The following is a 17,059-nucleotide window of genomic DNA, read 5'->3' as shown; positions in this document are numbered from 1 at the left end:
ATCGGACAAGCAGCGAGAGGGCAGCATCATAAGTGCTGTGAGTATAGAGTTGTGGCAGCGTGTGGAATGGGCAGTGGCCGGAATCCTATATGGTCAGAGTTGCCACAAAGTTTAAGTGAGACAATAAAAGCAACATTATAGCCTAGTACCTTGCATAAAATAGTCTCTCAAGAAATATTAGCCATGATAGCCAGGTTTCCTTTTGTTGTTGTGACTTTATCATCATTATTATTAAGCTGTTGTTCTAGATTCCCTTCCATCCATTTCTTTCTGTTGTCTTCCTGTCAGCAAAACCTCTGCATGGTTCGTGACGAAGATTTACCTTCCGCACTGAACTTGATCATTACTGAAGAAAATCATGTGGACCCACCCTAAATTCACAGTTTCCAGCCTCATCTGGAGTTTCTTCTGTTGTCAGTTCTTTCCAGGGTCCTGGATCTGTTCCAAATTGCTTGGCTTCTTTCGGCCCCTCCCCTTCTTATGTCCTCTGCTTTGAAGCTCAGCTTCCCACTTGAGTGAGAAAATAGAGGTCATTGTGGGTGATCTCTCTTAGCTTCCTACCCCCTTGCTAAAATTCAGGTAGATCCATATGCTTTCTCAGCTTTCTTTATTCCAGGCCAGCCCAGCCATCTGTGCCTTTGATCGCATCCATTCCCACTGACCTGAACCTTGCTCTGTTAGTCAGCCCTCCTTCTCTCCTTTCACATGTGCTCAGTGTCTTTCTTGGTTTCTGTGCACGTTTATATCTCCTGTCTTAACAAATAAACATTCCCATTATCTTGCACTCCTTCCAGCTACTATTCTGTTCCTTCATCTTGCTCATCCCTTTTTTTGTCCACATTTCTCAAGAACTATCCATATTTCTTGGCACATTTTCCTGTTTCCAGTTGTTCACGACAGCTGGCTTTAGACCTCCTCTTGTGGAACTTTTCTATATTGACACTGTTCACCTTGTTCTCTTTTATTCAGCCATGCTGTTTCCTTGGCTGGCTGATACAGTCTGATTTTTTTCATGCCCCTCTGACCATTTCTCCTGTCTCTTCTTAGCCAGCCCTTTAAAGGTAACTTGTCTCAGGGTCTGTCCTTGGCTACTGCACTTCTCATTTGACACAATCTCATTTACTCCCAGGATCTCACTACACTTCAGTGTCAGCATCACCCAGAGCACCAGTCCAGACTCCCTTCTTTCAGCCTCAGACCTGTGTGTCCAATTTCATAATAGACGTTTCCTCCTGCATGTCTCCAAATACCTCAGATATGTGCAAAATGAGATTTATTATCCGCCCCTCCACCAGCACTTTAACTGATTTGTCTTGTTTTCTGTTTCACCTTTTGGTGTTATCATGAGACGATCAGCTCAAGATGGACACCGCTGAAATTCATGATTCTCAGCCTCATTTGGAGCTTCTCAGTCCTTTCTCTGGATAGGATTTCCTCTCTGATGTCACTTTTGATTCTTCTCTCTGCTCTACTCACATGTTTACTCCATTTCTAAGTCATTTTAATTTTTGCCTCCTAAGTGTATCTGGCTCCTTTTCCTTCCCTTCCAGGTATATCAGTACTCATTGAGGCCCTTATCATTTCCTTTTGGGATAAAATTGCCTCACAGTTTCCTGATTACGCTTCCTTTTAATAATACAGCCACCTCAGCCAGACCTCTTGTATTCAGAGAGTGAGCTCTTTAAAGTGCAAAACCGACATTGTCTCCTCGATGCTCACAAACCCTTCAGTGATCCCCCTACACCTGCAGGATAAGGTCACAGCCTCTGAGAGTTGATTAGGTCTTTCCAGCCTTGTTTCTTCTCACTCTGCTCCGTATTTGCTGCTCCAGCATCACCAAACTACTTATTACTCTTTTCTTGCCTCTGTGCTCTAGTGCATGTTGTCAACCTCTTGCTTGACATGCCCGCCACACCTCAGGGCATTGTGCAACATTCTACCACAAATGTCATATTTCTTAGGGGGCTTGCCTTGAAGGGCTTCCTTCACTGAGTAGTCAGAGCAGCTTCTGCATTTCTCTTGCAGCATTTACTTCATTCACTCTGCCTCATTGTACTGATCCATTCATCAGTAGAGACTTTGGGGCTTAGGGAAACTAAGTAACATCTGAAAATAAAATTCCTGTGACTGAGGATCTGCCCAGTGCTCTACTAAAATTTGAATTCACATTCTCAAAGATCTGGCAATTTCCCCTGACATGTTACCTTTTGTTCTTGTTTCCTCACTTTTATTTCTTTGGTTCTTTTCCCCCAGAATTCACTTCTCTTCTCCCCCAGTCATCATCACCTGGGGATATCCTCCTCAGCTTTGAAGATACGTGTACGGTGCCTCATCTTCCTTTAAGGCTTCCTCCCCTCTCTCTCCTGTCCCATCCTGCCACGTGTGTGCTTTTAGTGCTAAAGGTCTTCATATCTTCATCGAGTCCCAACATAGTTGATCCAGTATCACACACGTGGGTGCTTCTTTCTCTCTACCTTTCTGTCAGCGACATTCATTGAGCATCTACTGTATTCCAGGCAGCACACCAGGGGTGCCCTGGGGATTGTGCTTCTGCCCTCGGGGAGCACAGGGGTAGATGTGTTACAGACTGGTGACACAGTGTTAGTTCCTCCTCATTCAAAATGATACCCTTTAATCATTTATTTTCTGCAGAAACCTGCTAGAGTGTGTCCCTGACTGGGCCTGTGAAGCAAAGAAGATAGAAATACTAGACGTGAGCTATAATCTCCTGACAGAGGTTCCCATGAGGTATTCATGTGTTAATATATATATTATTTATGCATTTAATTAAATAATTTTCCTATATTTGGGTTGCCTGTCAAGGATGCTTTGATTCATCTGTTCAGTAAACATTGAGTATCTGTTGAGTGCAGGACAGCATGAGTGCTGTAAGGAGTACAGTAAGACGTCAAGCCTAGTCTTGGCTGGCAAGGAACTTAGTAAGCAGACAGTAAGGGTGACCTGTGCAGAGATAACTGTGATACAGTGTACAAGAGTTGCTGGCAGAGGTCAGTGACTTGTTAGTGATAATAGAATGTTTGTACTGAGTGATTTGTTATGAGCTGGGCAATGTTCTAAGAATTTTACTTTCATTATCTTATTTAATCCTGTGTTAACCTTATTTTATAGGTGCTGTTATTCATCTTACAAATAAGGAAACTAAAGCTTAGAGTGGTTAGATAGTTTGTCCATTGTTGCACTTAACTAGGAAGTGATAGGAGCTGGCGTTTAAATGTAGTCATTCTTACTCCAAAGCCTCACTTTTGGCCACTGTGCTGTATAAATAACATGCCTTAGAAATTCAGAACTTTGAATAATTAGGGGATGCTGTGTGGAGAATACCTGTTTGAATTGACCTTTATAAGATGGTGGGGTTTCTATATGTGGAGGGGAAAAATACAGACATTGGGGGATAAGGGGTGGTACCAAGATGTGTAATGTGAGGTCATTACCTAGCAGAATCTTTAAAAGTATACAGGAGGCTTTGTACATAGTAGGTATGAACATGGCATTAGAGTCAGCCTTTAATCCAAATCCTGAGTATACCATTTACTACGTGTGATGTGAGATCTTTGGCAAACCAAAGTCACTTAACCCTTCTAACCTAATTGTTAAATGGTCTGGCACATTTTAAGAACTGAATAAGTCATAGTTTTTGTTACAATAAATTTTTTAATGAACTTATTATAATTGATTATATTCATGTTGATAAATTCACTGAATTTTCAGTGCTGTCTAGACTTGAAATCTAAATTGATTTATGGCACAAATTGCTTTTTTTGTTTGGGGCTTTTTGTGTTTGGAGCTGTGTGCTTTCATTAGTTCATCTTTCCCCAGAATGACCTGAATGACTTCCTGGTGGGTGGTGGGTAAACATATGGTCGTGGCTGCTTTCTTGGCTCAGGTACCTGTCGATGATTATACTGTCTAGAAGAACACGTTTCTGTACACTTGCTGATTTTAGTTAAAAGCCAAGGGCAGACTCAGGAAGAGAGATTTAAGCCTGTTTTTTGTTTTTGTTGTTGGTGTTTCTTTGTGCTCTGTTCCCTTAGAATCCTTAGTAGCTTGAGTCTTAGGAAACTAATGGTGGGACACAATCATGTGCAGAGCCTTCCCACGCTGGTGGAGCACATCCCTCTGGAGGTGTTGGATGTCCAGCATAACCTGCTCACCAGGCTGCCAGATACTCTCTTCTCTAAGGCCTTAAAGTAAGTGCTGTAGATTTTATTGAGAAGAGCAGGACAATGGGATAAGCAAACTACCTGGACTTGTCATCGGAGTGACCTTTGAAACTATCTTTACAGAGTGTTTACTTCATAGTCCGGCTACAGGTGGACTTATTTGCAGTTTGTATGGAATAAAATATGACACTGTCTTAGGAGGCAGGAAGCTTCAACTCAAAAGGTGAAATAACCATCAAATACTTGGGAAGTTATGATGTTGTAAACAGGTTTCAAGAGCTTGGGAAGGTTCAGGCTTTCATCTCAAAAAAGGAATACAGTTATGATTTTCAAAGAGAGGCTGCAGTGTTCTGATACAGCTTCTTTGGGCACTTTTCAGCTTTTGCCTTAGGAGAAAAGGACATACCACTGAAGTTAATTTAGTTTTTGCTTCTAGCGTTGCCAAACTATCATTAAATTACACTCTTTATCTGCATGCCTTTTTTACTCCCTGCTTTGAAAACTGTGCATTTAAATGCAACATTGTTCCAAAAGTATTACTTGCTTTCTCATTGTAAATTAACAAATAGATAGTAAATCTTCCTATTTTAATACCCATAATCAGGTTTATTTAACACGTATGTCACCATTCAATGAAAACTAGTTTTTAATTATAGTCTTCTGTAATATGGAGAAGGCAGTATTGTCTTCAATTTAGACATGGAGAAAGCAGGGAGAAGCAGTAGTAATTAACATAAGGCTGCAGGATGCGTACAAAAAGCATTTAGCCCACAAGCGTCTGACTTGTTCTTTGTTTGGCAGCTTTGTTGTTGTTAAGTCGCTCAGTTGTGTCCGACTCTTTGTGACCCCGTGGACTGCAGCATGCCAGGCTTTTGGCAGCTTATACATCTCTTAATGTATGATATATTTGGTTGGATTTTCCTAAAAATCTTTGGAAATTCTAAAAAATGCATGAAGGAAATTTTCTCTTTGAAAAGTTTACATGGAGTATTAGTGCAGTAACATTTGTTAATTAGCAAGTATTTGTTGGTAATGCATTACAGTGCCTTTCATTCTGATGAAATCTGAATAAAATTAGTTTACAGCCTTAGACTCTGCAGTAAAGAAGTTACCTAGAGGTTGTAGCAAACTGTCAATAATATTTACTAGTATCTCTGCACAGAGAATTTGGGACATACAAAGATATAGACACACAGTACCCTCAATAACTTAAAAGCTAACTGGAGATACAGATCACACAGTTTGAGGATGACTTGAGAACACATAAGTTTAATAATACATTAACTGCCTTTTATTGACCATGTTCTATATTTACCAAACTCCGTGCTAGGCAGATTTTTAAAATCATACCATGTTTTACTTATTAGATAGGTGAAGGTTAAAGTGAATTATGGTATTCAGTGTTGACAAAAGTATGAGCCAACACATTCTTTGTATCCTTCTTGTGGGAGTATAGTTTGTTATAGCCTTTCTGGAGCTGATTTTGGCAATATATGTATAAAAATCTTAAAGATATATGTAGCCTTTAACCCCTGGAGAAGGCCATGGCACCCCACTCCAGTACTCTTGCCTGGCAAATCCCATGAACGGAGGAGCCTGGTAGGCTGCAGTCCATGGGGTCGCTAAGAGTCGGACACAACTGAGTGACTTCTCTTTCACTTTTCACTGTCATGCATTGGAGAAGGAAATGGCAACTCACTCCAGTGTTCTTGCCTGGAGAATCCCAGGGACGGGGGAGCCTGGTGGGCTGCCGTCTATGGGGGCGCAAGAGTCGGACACGACTGAAGTGACTTAGCAGCAGCAGCCTTTAACCCCACAGCTTCTGCTCCTGGAAATGTAGCCTAAAGAAATAATTGGGTATGGGCTCAAAGATATTCATTACAATGTTTATAATAACAAACAATTGGAAATAGCCAATATGCCCATAATTAAGGGATTATAGAGGGAGTGGCTAAATAAATAATTCTATTAAAATCAGACAAAAATTTTTCTAAAGGGTGACTTCACAGTTCACATACCTGTGAATGTAATACTCAGCAGCATCCTTTCAGTGGACATACAGACAGAAAAACATGAAGCTGGGTTAGAATCAAGCCAGTTCAGAAGCCCAGGAACTTAACTGGCATGAGTTGAGTAAAAGGAACTTTCATTGGATAAAGTCAAGCAGAGAAAACACCCTGGAGGAAATTATTTTGTCATCAGTTTGGGAGCATGGAAAGGCATTGTTACACACTAAGATGGCATGATGGTTTCCACATCAGAAGGCAGCAAATAGCCATAAAGGAAATGATGGTTTGCATGTGTCTGTCAGTCTCAGATACTTGAATGCATCTGCAAATAGTCTGGAGTCTCTGCCATCTGCCTGTGCTGGGGAGGAGAGTCTGAGTGCGTTACAGCTGCTCTACCTGACCAACAACCTCCTGACAGATCAGTGTGTGCCCGTCCTGGTGGGGCATCCGCACCTGCGCATCCTGCATCTTGCAAACAACCAGCTACAGACGTTTCCTGCAAGGTAAACAGATCCAGACTCTGATTGTTTCAGACATGTAACATGATTCCACATTTGTCAGACTATGTCACAGATCTTTTACTGGGTGCTCTTACTTTATCTTGACCGACTTACTGATCCCTTACTTGAATGAGAAGGTCTCTTTGTACCCTTTTGTAAGTATCATTAACCACAGAGGTTGTGGTTAAAATGTGTTTAATTCTTAGTATATGGGTTGAATGTCTGCTGTATGTCAAGACCTGTGTACATACTAGGGAGACAATGATAATTAAGTTGCAGTCTCTGTCCTCAAGGAACTTGAATTTAAATTAGGGAAATAAACGAGTATTATAATATTGGCAGTTGCAGTGCAGTGTAATAAATGCAGGATGTTAAAGATATGTGCAGGTAGCTGCACTGCAGAGATGAATAGTATTCAGCCAGGCTACATTTATAAGACATAAGAGAGACATTTGGTATTGTCAAAGTTTTAAACAGCATCAGTGGAGAAATAAGTATCTTCCAAAATACCTTTGACTAAAAAATTTTTTTAGAAAATTTGACGCCAGAAAAATCCATGAAGGTAGTTTCTAAAAATCGTGTTTTCAAAATCTAAACACATAAGAAAGTGACATTTGATATAATTTGAGTGAAATTATATATATATCATAAAATTATATCATTTGATACAATTTGAATGAAAACTATTTTTTTCCTAGTTTTGTTTTACAGATTTTCTTAGAAATGTGCTAAACACAGAAAACACAGAGATTGTAATTTTTGTGATTGTTTATAAAATATTTAGAGCTTATAGAAGACAAGTGCAATAAACTTGATTGCTTCCTTGAAAGAACTTGAACAATAGCTTTTAAAGTGAATGCAGAATCTTAATTTCAAGATGTGATAGATCTCTTGAAATCCTAGCAGATTAGTTCATTTGGCCTCAAATATGTTCAGATAAAGTGAAAATGACACATCACTGATAAGTTATATGAGTTGATGAAGCTCTTGGGAAATACCAGATGTAATACTCTTGAAACTTATGAAGTCCTCCTAATTTGATGACACTTACTGTTGGACTAGCTCAGTTCAGTTCAGTTGCTCAGTCGTGTCCGACTCTTTGCGACCCCATGAATTGTAGCACGCCAGGCCTCCCTGTCCATCACCAACTCTCGGAGTTCACTCAAACTCATGTCCATTGAGTCGGTGATGCCATCCAGCCATCTCATCCTCTGTCGTCCCCTTCTCCTCCTGCCCCCAATCCCTCCCAGCATCAGAGTTTTTTCCAGTGAGTCAACTCTTCTCATGAGGTGGCCAAAGTACTGGAGTTTCAGCTTTAGCATCATTCCTTGCAAAGAACACCCAGGACTGATCTCCTTTAGAATGGACTGGTTGGATCTCCTTGCAGTCCAAGGGACTCTCAAGAGTCTTCTCCAGTACCACAGTTCAAAAGCATCAATTCTTCAGCACTCAGCTTTCTTCACAGTCCAAATCTCACATCCATACATGACCACTGGAAAAACCATAGCCTTGACTAGACAGACCTTAGTTGGCAAAGTAATGTCTCTGCTATCTAGGTTGGTCATAACTTTCCTTCCAACGAGTAAGCGTCTTTTAATTTCATGGCTGCAGTCACCATCTGCAGTGATTTTGGAGCCCAAAAAATAAAGTCTGACACTGTTTCCACTGTTTCCCCATCTATTTCCCATGAAGTGATGGGACCAGATGCCATGATCTTAGTTTTCTGAATGTTGAATTAGAGTAATCTGAATATAGATAATAAAACTAAATGGAATTCAGGAGCAGAGTATTAAGGAAAATATGCATTCTAACCTGAATCGTAAGTCTGCTGTCATCTCCTGAACAGCGTTATAATTGCATGGGCACAGTCCAAGGCTTCTGTTTCCTTTGGACTGTGTTCAGAATCCAGCACAGTTCTGGGTATGCAGTAAGAGTCTGATTGAGATATAGATGCTGTGTCTCTGTGTAAGAGAAAAACATGAGGTTTGGACATGGGAACACCTTAAATACATATGATTTAAGTTTTTTTAAAAGTTATAAAACAGTACATGTAATACGCATCATGTTTTAATTAAAAAAAAAAAATAGGGTTTCATGCATTTAAAAGGACAAGAATACTCACCACCAAATTGTCATTGGAGATTAAATCTGGTCATGGGGTTAAAAGTTTTTTTTTATGTTCATCTTTATTTTTCAATATTTTTCAGTGAGTATTATTGTTGTAATAAGAAAGCAATTTTAATTCATGGAATTCAATTATTACAAAGTATTTATCAGTATTCTAGCAATGGAAATTATCTGTGATATATGAAAAGGGCAGAGTTAATGCAAAATCTGCTTATGAAAAATTTGACAGGAAATTCAGCAAAATGAAAATAACTTTTTCAGATTGGTGGTGGTACTCTGGATTTATTTTTTTTATTTTCTGAACTCTCTGTTGTTGGCTTCCCTAGTAGACCAGTGGTAAAGAATCCACCTGCAATACAGGAGACGTGGGTTCGATCCCTGGATCAGGAAGATTCCCTGGAGAAGGAATACCCACTCTAGGGAATCTTGCGTCCAAAATCCCATGGACAGAGGAAACTGGGAGACTGCAGTCCATGTGGTCACAAAGAGTCAGACTTGACTTAGCAAGTAAACAGCAATAACAAACTTTCTGTTACAGCAGTTTATTATCTTTACAGTTTGAAAAAATCTAGATAAAGGTGTTAGGCCCTCTGAAGCTATTCTGCTTACTGCATAGAAAGCTTGGCTTACTCCAGTGGGACAGTGTGAATGGCCTGCATCACAGCCCATGGCACAGGGTTGTGTTTATGCTCGGCGCTCGATAATGTTTATGGAAGCTGGATTATGTTATGAATAACTATGGAAATTAAAACTGAAAGAAATGTTAGTGATAATTTAGTACAACTTTTTATTTTATAGCTGAGGATATTGATGTCCACTGACACTAACTTACCCAGTATTTTGCTACCAGTTAGTGGCAAAGCAGTACTGTAATTAGTCGACTGGTTAACCCTGGGAAGATGTTCCTGCCCTGAAGATCCAGCAGCTGCAGTAGAACCATGGGACACTCCAGCTCTCAAAGTGCACTGAGAGGGAGGCAAATGAGGCTGCAGATGAGGCTGAGGCTCAGTGGGAACATTCGTTCACCGTGGTGGCTGTTCATTATGGCCAGTTAATCAGGCCACAGGCTGGTCCCATCTGTACTCTGGCTGCTGTAGAACTTGCTTGGCAGCTGCTTGTTTAGGTGCAGTATGGTATTTTGGTGTTTCTTTTTCAGCAAACTAAATAAATTGGAGCAGTTGGAGGAACTAAACCTAAGTGGTAACAAGCTTAAAACCATCCCCACGACCATTGCGAACTGCAAAAGGCTGCACACTCTGGTGGCCCACTCCAACCACATCAGTATTTTTCCAGAAATACTGCAGTTGCCTCAGATCCAGGTACTTCTGTTTGCTGTGTCCTGGGGTGATGGCTGGAGTGTGACTCCTAAGAAAGTGGCAGTTTGGGATCACAGTATATTTAATCGACTCTTGGGAAGAAATGAAATTCCCTTTGAGGATATAGTGGGAGTTTGAACGTTAGGGAGTTAAGAATTAACTTAATCTCTCCCTTTTCCTTTCAGTTTGTAGACCTAAGTTGCAATGACTTGACTGAAATCCTGATTCCAGAGGCTCTGCCTGCTACTTTACAAGACCTGGACCTGACTGGAAATACAAATCTTGTTCTGGAACACAAGACACTGGACACATTTAGGTAGGAAGACTTCTGTAGTTGAATCCACGTGTGCTCTTACTCCCACCAGCCTTGTGTGGTTCTTCATAATGACTCTGCAGACCTCAGTTTATTAAAGCTGTAGGATGACTTAGGTCATAAAGTCCCTCGGTTCTCTTCTTTGATCCAGTTTGTGTTGGGTGTTCTGTCCAACAATCAAGCTCAGCATCATGTTTGCTGCTCAGCTGCACCCCAGTACCTTTATAGGGGGCTACATCCCACAGGCTTGCAAAGCCTATACTTGCCCAGCCTCATGACCAAAGAAAAATCCCAGAGGTGGCAACAGAGACATCATGGTTTAAAGGGTAGGGGGTTCAAACCCATCTTAGTCATGAGGTGGGGTGTAAGTGTTCTGTGCACATTCATCTTGTTGTGTCTTACCGGATCACGGTCTCAGAGGAATCTTATGTTGACATTCTGTGATTTGTTTATGTCAAACCGTTTATGAGTATCATGGCCATGAAGACTGAGAAAATTCTCTAGACATCTGGGAACAGATCTAATGCTGAAAGCTAGGCCATGTTGTTCTCCTGGTTTGACATAAACAAATCACAGAATGTCAACATCAGATAAGATTCCTCTGAGACCGTGATCCGGTAAGACACTTGTTTGAACCAAGGTCCTAGAGCAACACCACCATGTGCAGCAGATGGCGTGCAGGACACGGTAGTATGTACTACAGACGGAGAGGGCATCGGTTACCTGGGAAACAGCAGAGGAGCACGCCCCCTCACCGTGCCTTTGATAAACTGTCATAGTAGAGATAGTTCACATCTAAAGATCAGAACAGTCACTAGCTAGGGCTGGGTGAAGTGGTGGGAGATCAGGGGTGGGGTGGGGCCTTATGTATGAGTTTATGATTAGGCTCTCTGATTAAGAGGGGAAGGTCAGTCGGGTGAGTAGGGTGTGAGTGAGACAGGAATTGGTCAAGCAGGGGAGGTTCAGAGAGCAAGAGAACAGCTATCTTGAGTGGTCTGATCATATAGCAGGCATAGGTAATTTAGGTGGCACAGATTACATTGTGTTATGTCTTAAGACAGTGCAGAATCACTCACTGTACCAAGACTTCACTGTATCAAAATACTTCAACTAAGTAGACAGTTGGTTGAAACTAGAAATTTTTGTTGTGCTTAGTTTTTGAGTGAAATGAATGGCATCAGTTATTACAAAATTGGCCCGTATGTCTTCCTCCTACCCCTTTTCTTTCTTTTTCTTCCTTCTTGGTCTGTGGGTCAGCGTACTACTTTCTTGGGTCTCTCTGGAAATGAGTCTTGGTATGTCAACAGATTATTTTGTAAAAACAAATTATTGTTGGGATAGCTTTTGTAAAATAGAGACACATGTAAGGTTTAAACCTCCCTTCCTCCACTTCCCACAGCCATATCACCACCCTGAAAATTGATCAGAAACCTTTGCCAACAACTGATTCTACAGTTACATCAACCTTTTGGAGCCACGGACTGGCTGAGATGGCAGGACAGAGAAACAAGTGAGTATCATGGCCATGAAGACTGAGAAAATTCTCTTGACATCTGGGAACAGATCTAATGCTGAAAGCTAGGCCATGTTGTTCTCCTGGTTTGACATAAACAAATCACAGAATGTCAACATCAGATAAGATTCCTCTGAGACCGTGATCTGGTAAGACACAACAAGATGAATGTGCACGGAATACTCAAACCCCACCTCATGACTAAGATGAGTTACTGCTCCTTTCTTTATCAATCACAGCTTTGTCCCCATGCTAACTTTCTTTCCCTGTAGTTAAGATTTGTTGATTATCAACCATAGAATAGCTCTGCTTTCTTTTTTTTTTTTTTTTAACTTTTTTAAACATTTTTTTCTCTTATTAATATGTATATTTTAAAATTTTTGGCTGCACCGTGAGGCAGGTCCCTGACTGAGGATCAAACCTGTACTCCCTGCCTTAGAAGGCAGATTCTTAACCACTGGACCAATAGGGAAGTCCCAGAATAGCCCTGCTTTCTGACAGCACCCAATCTAGTATGACCCCCCACTTTGTTAGACTTTCCCCAAAGTGATCCAGCCAAACCCAAATCCTGTACTAGTTTTTTTCCAGTACCCGCTAATATACTCCTGAGTCCCATGGTGTGCTTTCTCTTGTTGTTACATGATAAACCCAACTTGTTGAGCTCCAAGAGTGTTGTACACTTTGGGGAAGTCTTTGACTAAAGAGTGTTGATAGTAGGCCTTTATCACTACTGAGAAAAAACATCTTTCTAGCCTTCTGTAACATTGAAGTGAAGTGAAGTGAAGTCGCTCCGTCGTGTCCAACTCTTTGCAACCCCATGGACTGTAGCCTACAAGGCTCCTCTGTCCATGGAATTTTCCAGGCAAGAGTACAGGAGTGGGTTGCCGTTTCCTTCTCCAGGTCTATAATACATTACAGAAGGTAATTATATTACCTTCGCAATATTACATTGCTAAGGTAATATACACTGTTCCTGAATGTGGCTGAATTCCCCCATTTCTTATGACATCAACTCTTTAAGATGTTGCTTACTTATCTTCTGTGTAACACTTTTTACATGTGTAGATGGGGATTTACCACTATTCTTCTCCACTCTCAGTCAGCACTTAATTTTTAATTTTTTAATTTTTGGGGGGCACCACATGGCATACAAGATCTTAGTTCCCTGACCAGGGATCAAACCTGTGTTCCCTGTGTTGGAAGTGCATCCTAACCACAGGACTGCTAGGAAATTCTCTTCCTTTTTTAAAGAAGGCTCCCTGGAGAAGAATGCTTTGCCAACGACTTTCTCTTTCTTCTGTTTCTGTGATAGGTTATGTGTATCTGCTCTAGCTGTGGATAACTTTGCAGAGGGGGTGGGAGCTGTGTATGGCATGTTTGATGGTGACCGGAATGAGGAGCTCCCTCGCCTTCTCCAGTGTACCATGGCAGATGTGCTTTTGGAAGAGGTACAGCAGTCAACAAATGACACAGTTTTCATGGCTAACACCTTCTTGGTATCTCACAGGTAAGCAGGTGGGCTGGTCTGGGTCTCAATTATAAGTACAGGAGCAAGGTGAGATCTTGATTTTTGTCTCATGACCGTTCTGTCCATCAGCATGGAACATGGGGACTGTGGCTCTTTAAAGAGCCTGTGGGAGCCGTCTGTTTTCTCTCTTGAAACCAAAGGCTGCTGAGAATCTGGAAAGCCCAGACAGCATGTGTAATAGGTTATGTATGTATTATGTGCATTTCGGGGAAGGAAGGTGGTTAAGCCTCTATAAGATTCTCCTAAGGGTCAGTGATCTACAGAGGTTAAGCACTCATCAGATTCTTGTTTTTAAAATACTTATTATTGAGGATTTACCAACTAATCTCCTCGCTGATGCCTAAGCCACTTAAAGGCAAACACCCTATAAACCAAACTGGCTAACAGAGCATCTTGCCCAGCAGGTGGGCTGCTTAAAGCATACGTACAACTGAGAGAGTGACCCTTGGCATACTCAAGGTTCAGATGGAACAGCCTGGAGCCCAAGCTGGTTTCACCTGTCATTATAACACAAAGATGTTGGGAAAGAAGTCTATTTTTCAGTAATAGAATTGAGCCTAGGGATTTGGCAAAATAAAGCATTTGGGAAAGGAAACTCAATTTATGAAGCATTTCCCAAGAGCTGGGCACAGTTTCAAGCATTTTTCATACTGTATCTTTAATTTTCTAAATAAGCCGAGGAGGTGAGTATTTTAATCGGAAAAATTTCTTGGAGCATTAATTTGCTGAAGATCTATAGCCCATAAATGGGAGAGCTGGAATCTGAAACCAGATCTTTCTGATAGCATCTGCTCTGTGCTTAGCATTGTGTACCAAGTGCTGGGGGTTAGGGGTAGACAACATGTGCATGGGAGAAATAGAAGGAAAACTGTGGGCCTTCTTTTGGGGAACTTACAACCCAAGTAGGTGGTTCAGAGTGTTGTTCTAGGACCAGAAGCCTCAGCATCACCAGAAGCTTGGTGGAATGTAGATTACTGGGCCAGCCCTTTGCCCACTAAATCAGAAACTTAACAAGCACTTCAGATGATTCTGATTTGCTTCAGTTAGAAGCCACTGAGTTAGGTCATTGCCGATTATGATCAATCAGAAGCAGCAGAGAAAGTTACCTCTTCATTGCCTTCTCTGCCTCCACCCTTTTGGTAAAATTTTTTAGCTAAGAGTAGAAGGCAAAGCTCTCTTCACCATCATCACTCATATCAAGATGGATGAGGGTGAGGTGGGTTCATGGTCAACAGAAAAACGAGGAAGTCTTGGATATGAAGGACCGCTGCTTTCTTCTAAAACTAGCCATTTTCATTTTCTTTTTTTTCTAAACAGGAAATTAGGAATGGCTGGCCAGAAACTAGGCTGTTCAGCTCTCCTTTGTTACATCCGTCCTGACACTGCCGATCCAATGAATAGCTTTAGCTTGACTGTGGCTAATGTTGGCACATGCCAAGCAGTCCTGTGTCGAGGTGGGAAGCCAGTGCCACTCTCTAAAGTCTTCAGCCTGGAACAGGATCCAGAGGAGGCTCAGAGGGTGAAGGACCAAAAAGCCATCATAACAGAGGTAAATCTTACTCTCCACCAGTCACTTCTACTCCTCGAATCTAATGAATGCTATTCTACATAGAACAACGAAAGTCCATTTTATTCCTATCAAGCCTTGTAAATTGTACTCAATCCAGATAATAGTAACAGAAGACAATCTAATGAGCAGCTAATGACTAGCAGAAAGAAAGAGCAAAGTAATTAGAAATGAAAAATCCTAAATTGTGGTCTTTAGACTTATACCTAACATGTAAAATAAATGTAAATGTCCCCCTTGGTTAATTTTCATCTGGTTTTTTATTCCAAAACACAAGAAGAAAAAGTTTATAGTTTGACATCCCTGTTCTGAAGTGCAAAGTTTCACAGTAGTTTTCCTGTTTATGGCTGAATATATTCTGGTATTGTTTTGTTTGTTTTTTTTTTAAATAAAGAAGCATCAGTATTTCTAGTATTTCATAACTCTTCTCCTTTTTCAGACATTAACATAGGACTTTTGCTTTCAGGGAGACTTTAGCAATTACATGTAAACATTGTTTACTACAAAGCAGAATTTTGTTCAAATCTTCTGCCCATATTTAATTGTTTATTTCTTGACTGTTGAGTTCTTTGTGTATTTTGGATACAAGTCCTTATCAGAAATGTTTTGCAAATATTTTCCCAGTCTGTGGCATGTCTTTCATTCCTTTAGTAGTGTCTTTTGCAGAGCAGAAGTCTTTAGTTTAATGAAGTCCCACTTACCAATTTTCTCCCTCATGGGTCATGCTTTTGGTATTGTATTTAAAAACTCATTGCCAAACCCAAAGTTACCTAGATTTTCTTCTGTGTTGTCTTCTAGAAGTTTTGTCTTTTACATTTAGATCTGTGATTTATTTTGAATTAATTTTTTTTGTAATAAGTGTAGCTTGCTCCATGTCCAGATTTTTTTTTTTGGACATGTAAATGTCCAGTTGTCCCAGCAGTAAATTGCCTTAGCTCCTTGTCAAAGATCAGTGGACTCTTATTTGTATGGGTCCACTTCTGGGCTGTCCTGTCAGAATTTTACAATGAGGACTGTCTAAAAGATTCCATCCAAGGAAGCACAAAACCAAAAATTATCCTGCTAATGTGGTTGATGCTATGAAGATTCTGGAACTATGATCTTAGGAGGGTCTTTCAGTCAGAACAAGTGAAAGATAAAAGATAACTTTTTATTTGATTAGTCTATTATAGAATTTAATTAATGCTGTTAAGATTTTTCTTAGGGAGTCCTAGACAAGTAGGAAACATTTTTATAATTATAGACACGTATTGTTTGTTTGTTACCTGCTTAAGTATTATACTTTTTGTTTTGTTTAACCTTCACAATAACCCCCATGAAAGAAGTGCTTTTATTTTTATTTCACAGATGAGGAAAATAAAATTACAAATTTTTAGAGTTTGTGACAAGTTCTGATAAATAAAGGTGCCAGGATTTTCACCCAAAGAATGACTACAGCTATGAAATTAATATATTGAGGGCTTAGGTGGTTTTGTTTGGTTTTCTCTTAAGAAATCAGTATGAAGCATCTGGCAGATGAACATGCCTAGCTTGCAACCAGGGTTATTCCTTTTCCTCTGAGTTTAGAATTATATCATTCTTGATACGACCCTTAGAGAGTAGGTAAATTATGCCATGGATTCAGACTTTCCTTTTTTAGGCCAAATAACTTCAGGGATTATTCAGTGCTTTAGCTATAAAGATTCTCTTACCCAGTTAATATCTTCAGTCCCAACTCTGCCTTTGCTATTTATTTATTTGGCTGTGGTGGGTCTTAGTTGCAGCATATGGGATCCAGTTGCCTGACCAGGGATCGAATCTGGGCCCCCTGGATTGGTAGTGTGGAGTCTTAACCACTGAACCACCAGAAAAATCCCCCAACTCTGCTTTTAAACGAGAAGTCATTTTTAGTGACCCATCTGAGTTTTGGCCCCTGCCAGAATATGAGTGATGGAGAATTAATGATAGTTTTGCTTATTATTTTCCTAACAGATGTTTCTCTATTTAAGAACATGCTGAGGCCTAT

At 40.5% G+C, this 17,059-nt stretch overlaps 1 protein-coding gene across 1 annotated transcript in view; it reads left to right on the top strand.

The window, feature by feature from the left end:
* The window catches only part of PHLPP2 (PH domain and leucine rich repeat protein phosphatase 2), a 64,977-nt gene that overhangs the window by 42,623 nt on the left and 5,295 nt on the right, over window positions 1-17,059 (top strand). The window contains exons 11-18 of the mRNA XM_027516069.1: window positions 2,653-2,748; window positions 4,053-4,208; window positions 6,493-6,693; window positions 9,974-10,136; window positions 10,319-10,449; window positions 11,846-11,956; window positions 13,272-13,466; window positions 14,805-15,036. Coding sequence (XP_027371870.1) covers window positions 2,653-2,748; window positions 4,053-4,208; window positions 6,493-6,693; window positions 9,974-10,136; window positions 10,319-10,449; window positions 11,846-11,956; window positions 13,272-13,466; window positions 14,805-15,036 — 1,285 coding nt within the window. The remainder of the gene's footprint in view (window positions 1-2,652; window positions 2,749-4,052; window positions 4,209-6,492; window positions 6,694-9,973; window positions 10,137-10,318; window positions 10,450-11,845; window positions 11,957-13,271; window positions 13,467-14,804; window positions 15,037-17,059) is intronic.

The sequence above is a fragment of the Bos indicus x Bos taurus genome, chromosome 18 (genome assembly GCF_003369695.1).
Source record: "Bos indicus x Bos taurus breed Angus x Brahman F1 hybrid chromosome 18, Bos_hybrid_MaternalHap_v2.0, whole genome shotgun sequence".
Lineage (NCBI taxonomy): Eukaryota > Metazoa > Chordata > Mammalia > Artiodactyla > Bovidae > Bos > Bos indicus x Bos taurus.
This window is presented reverse-complemented; position numbering and strand designations above follow the sequence as displayed.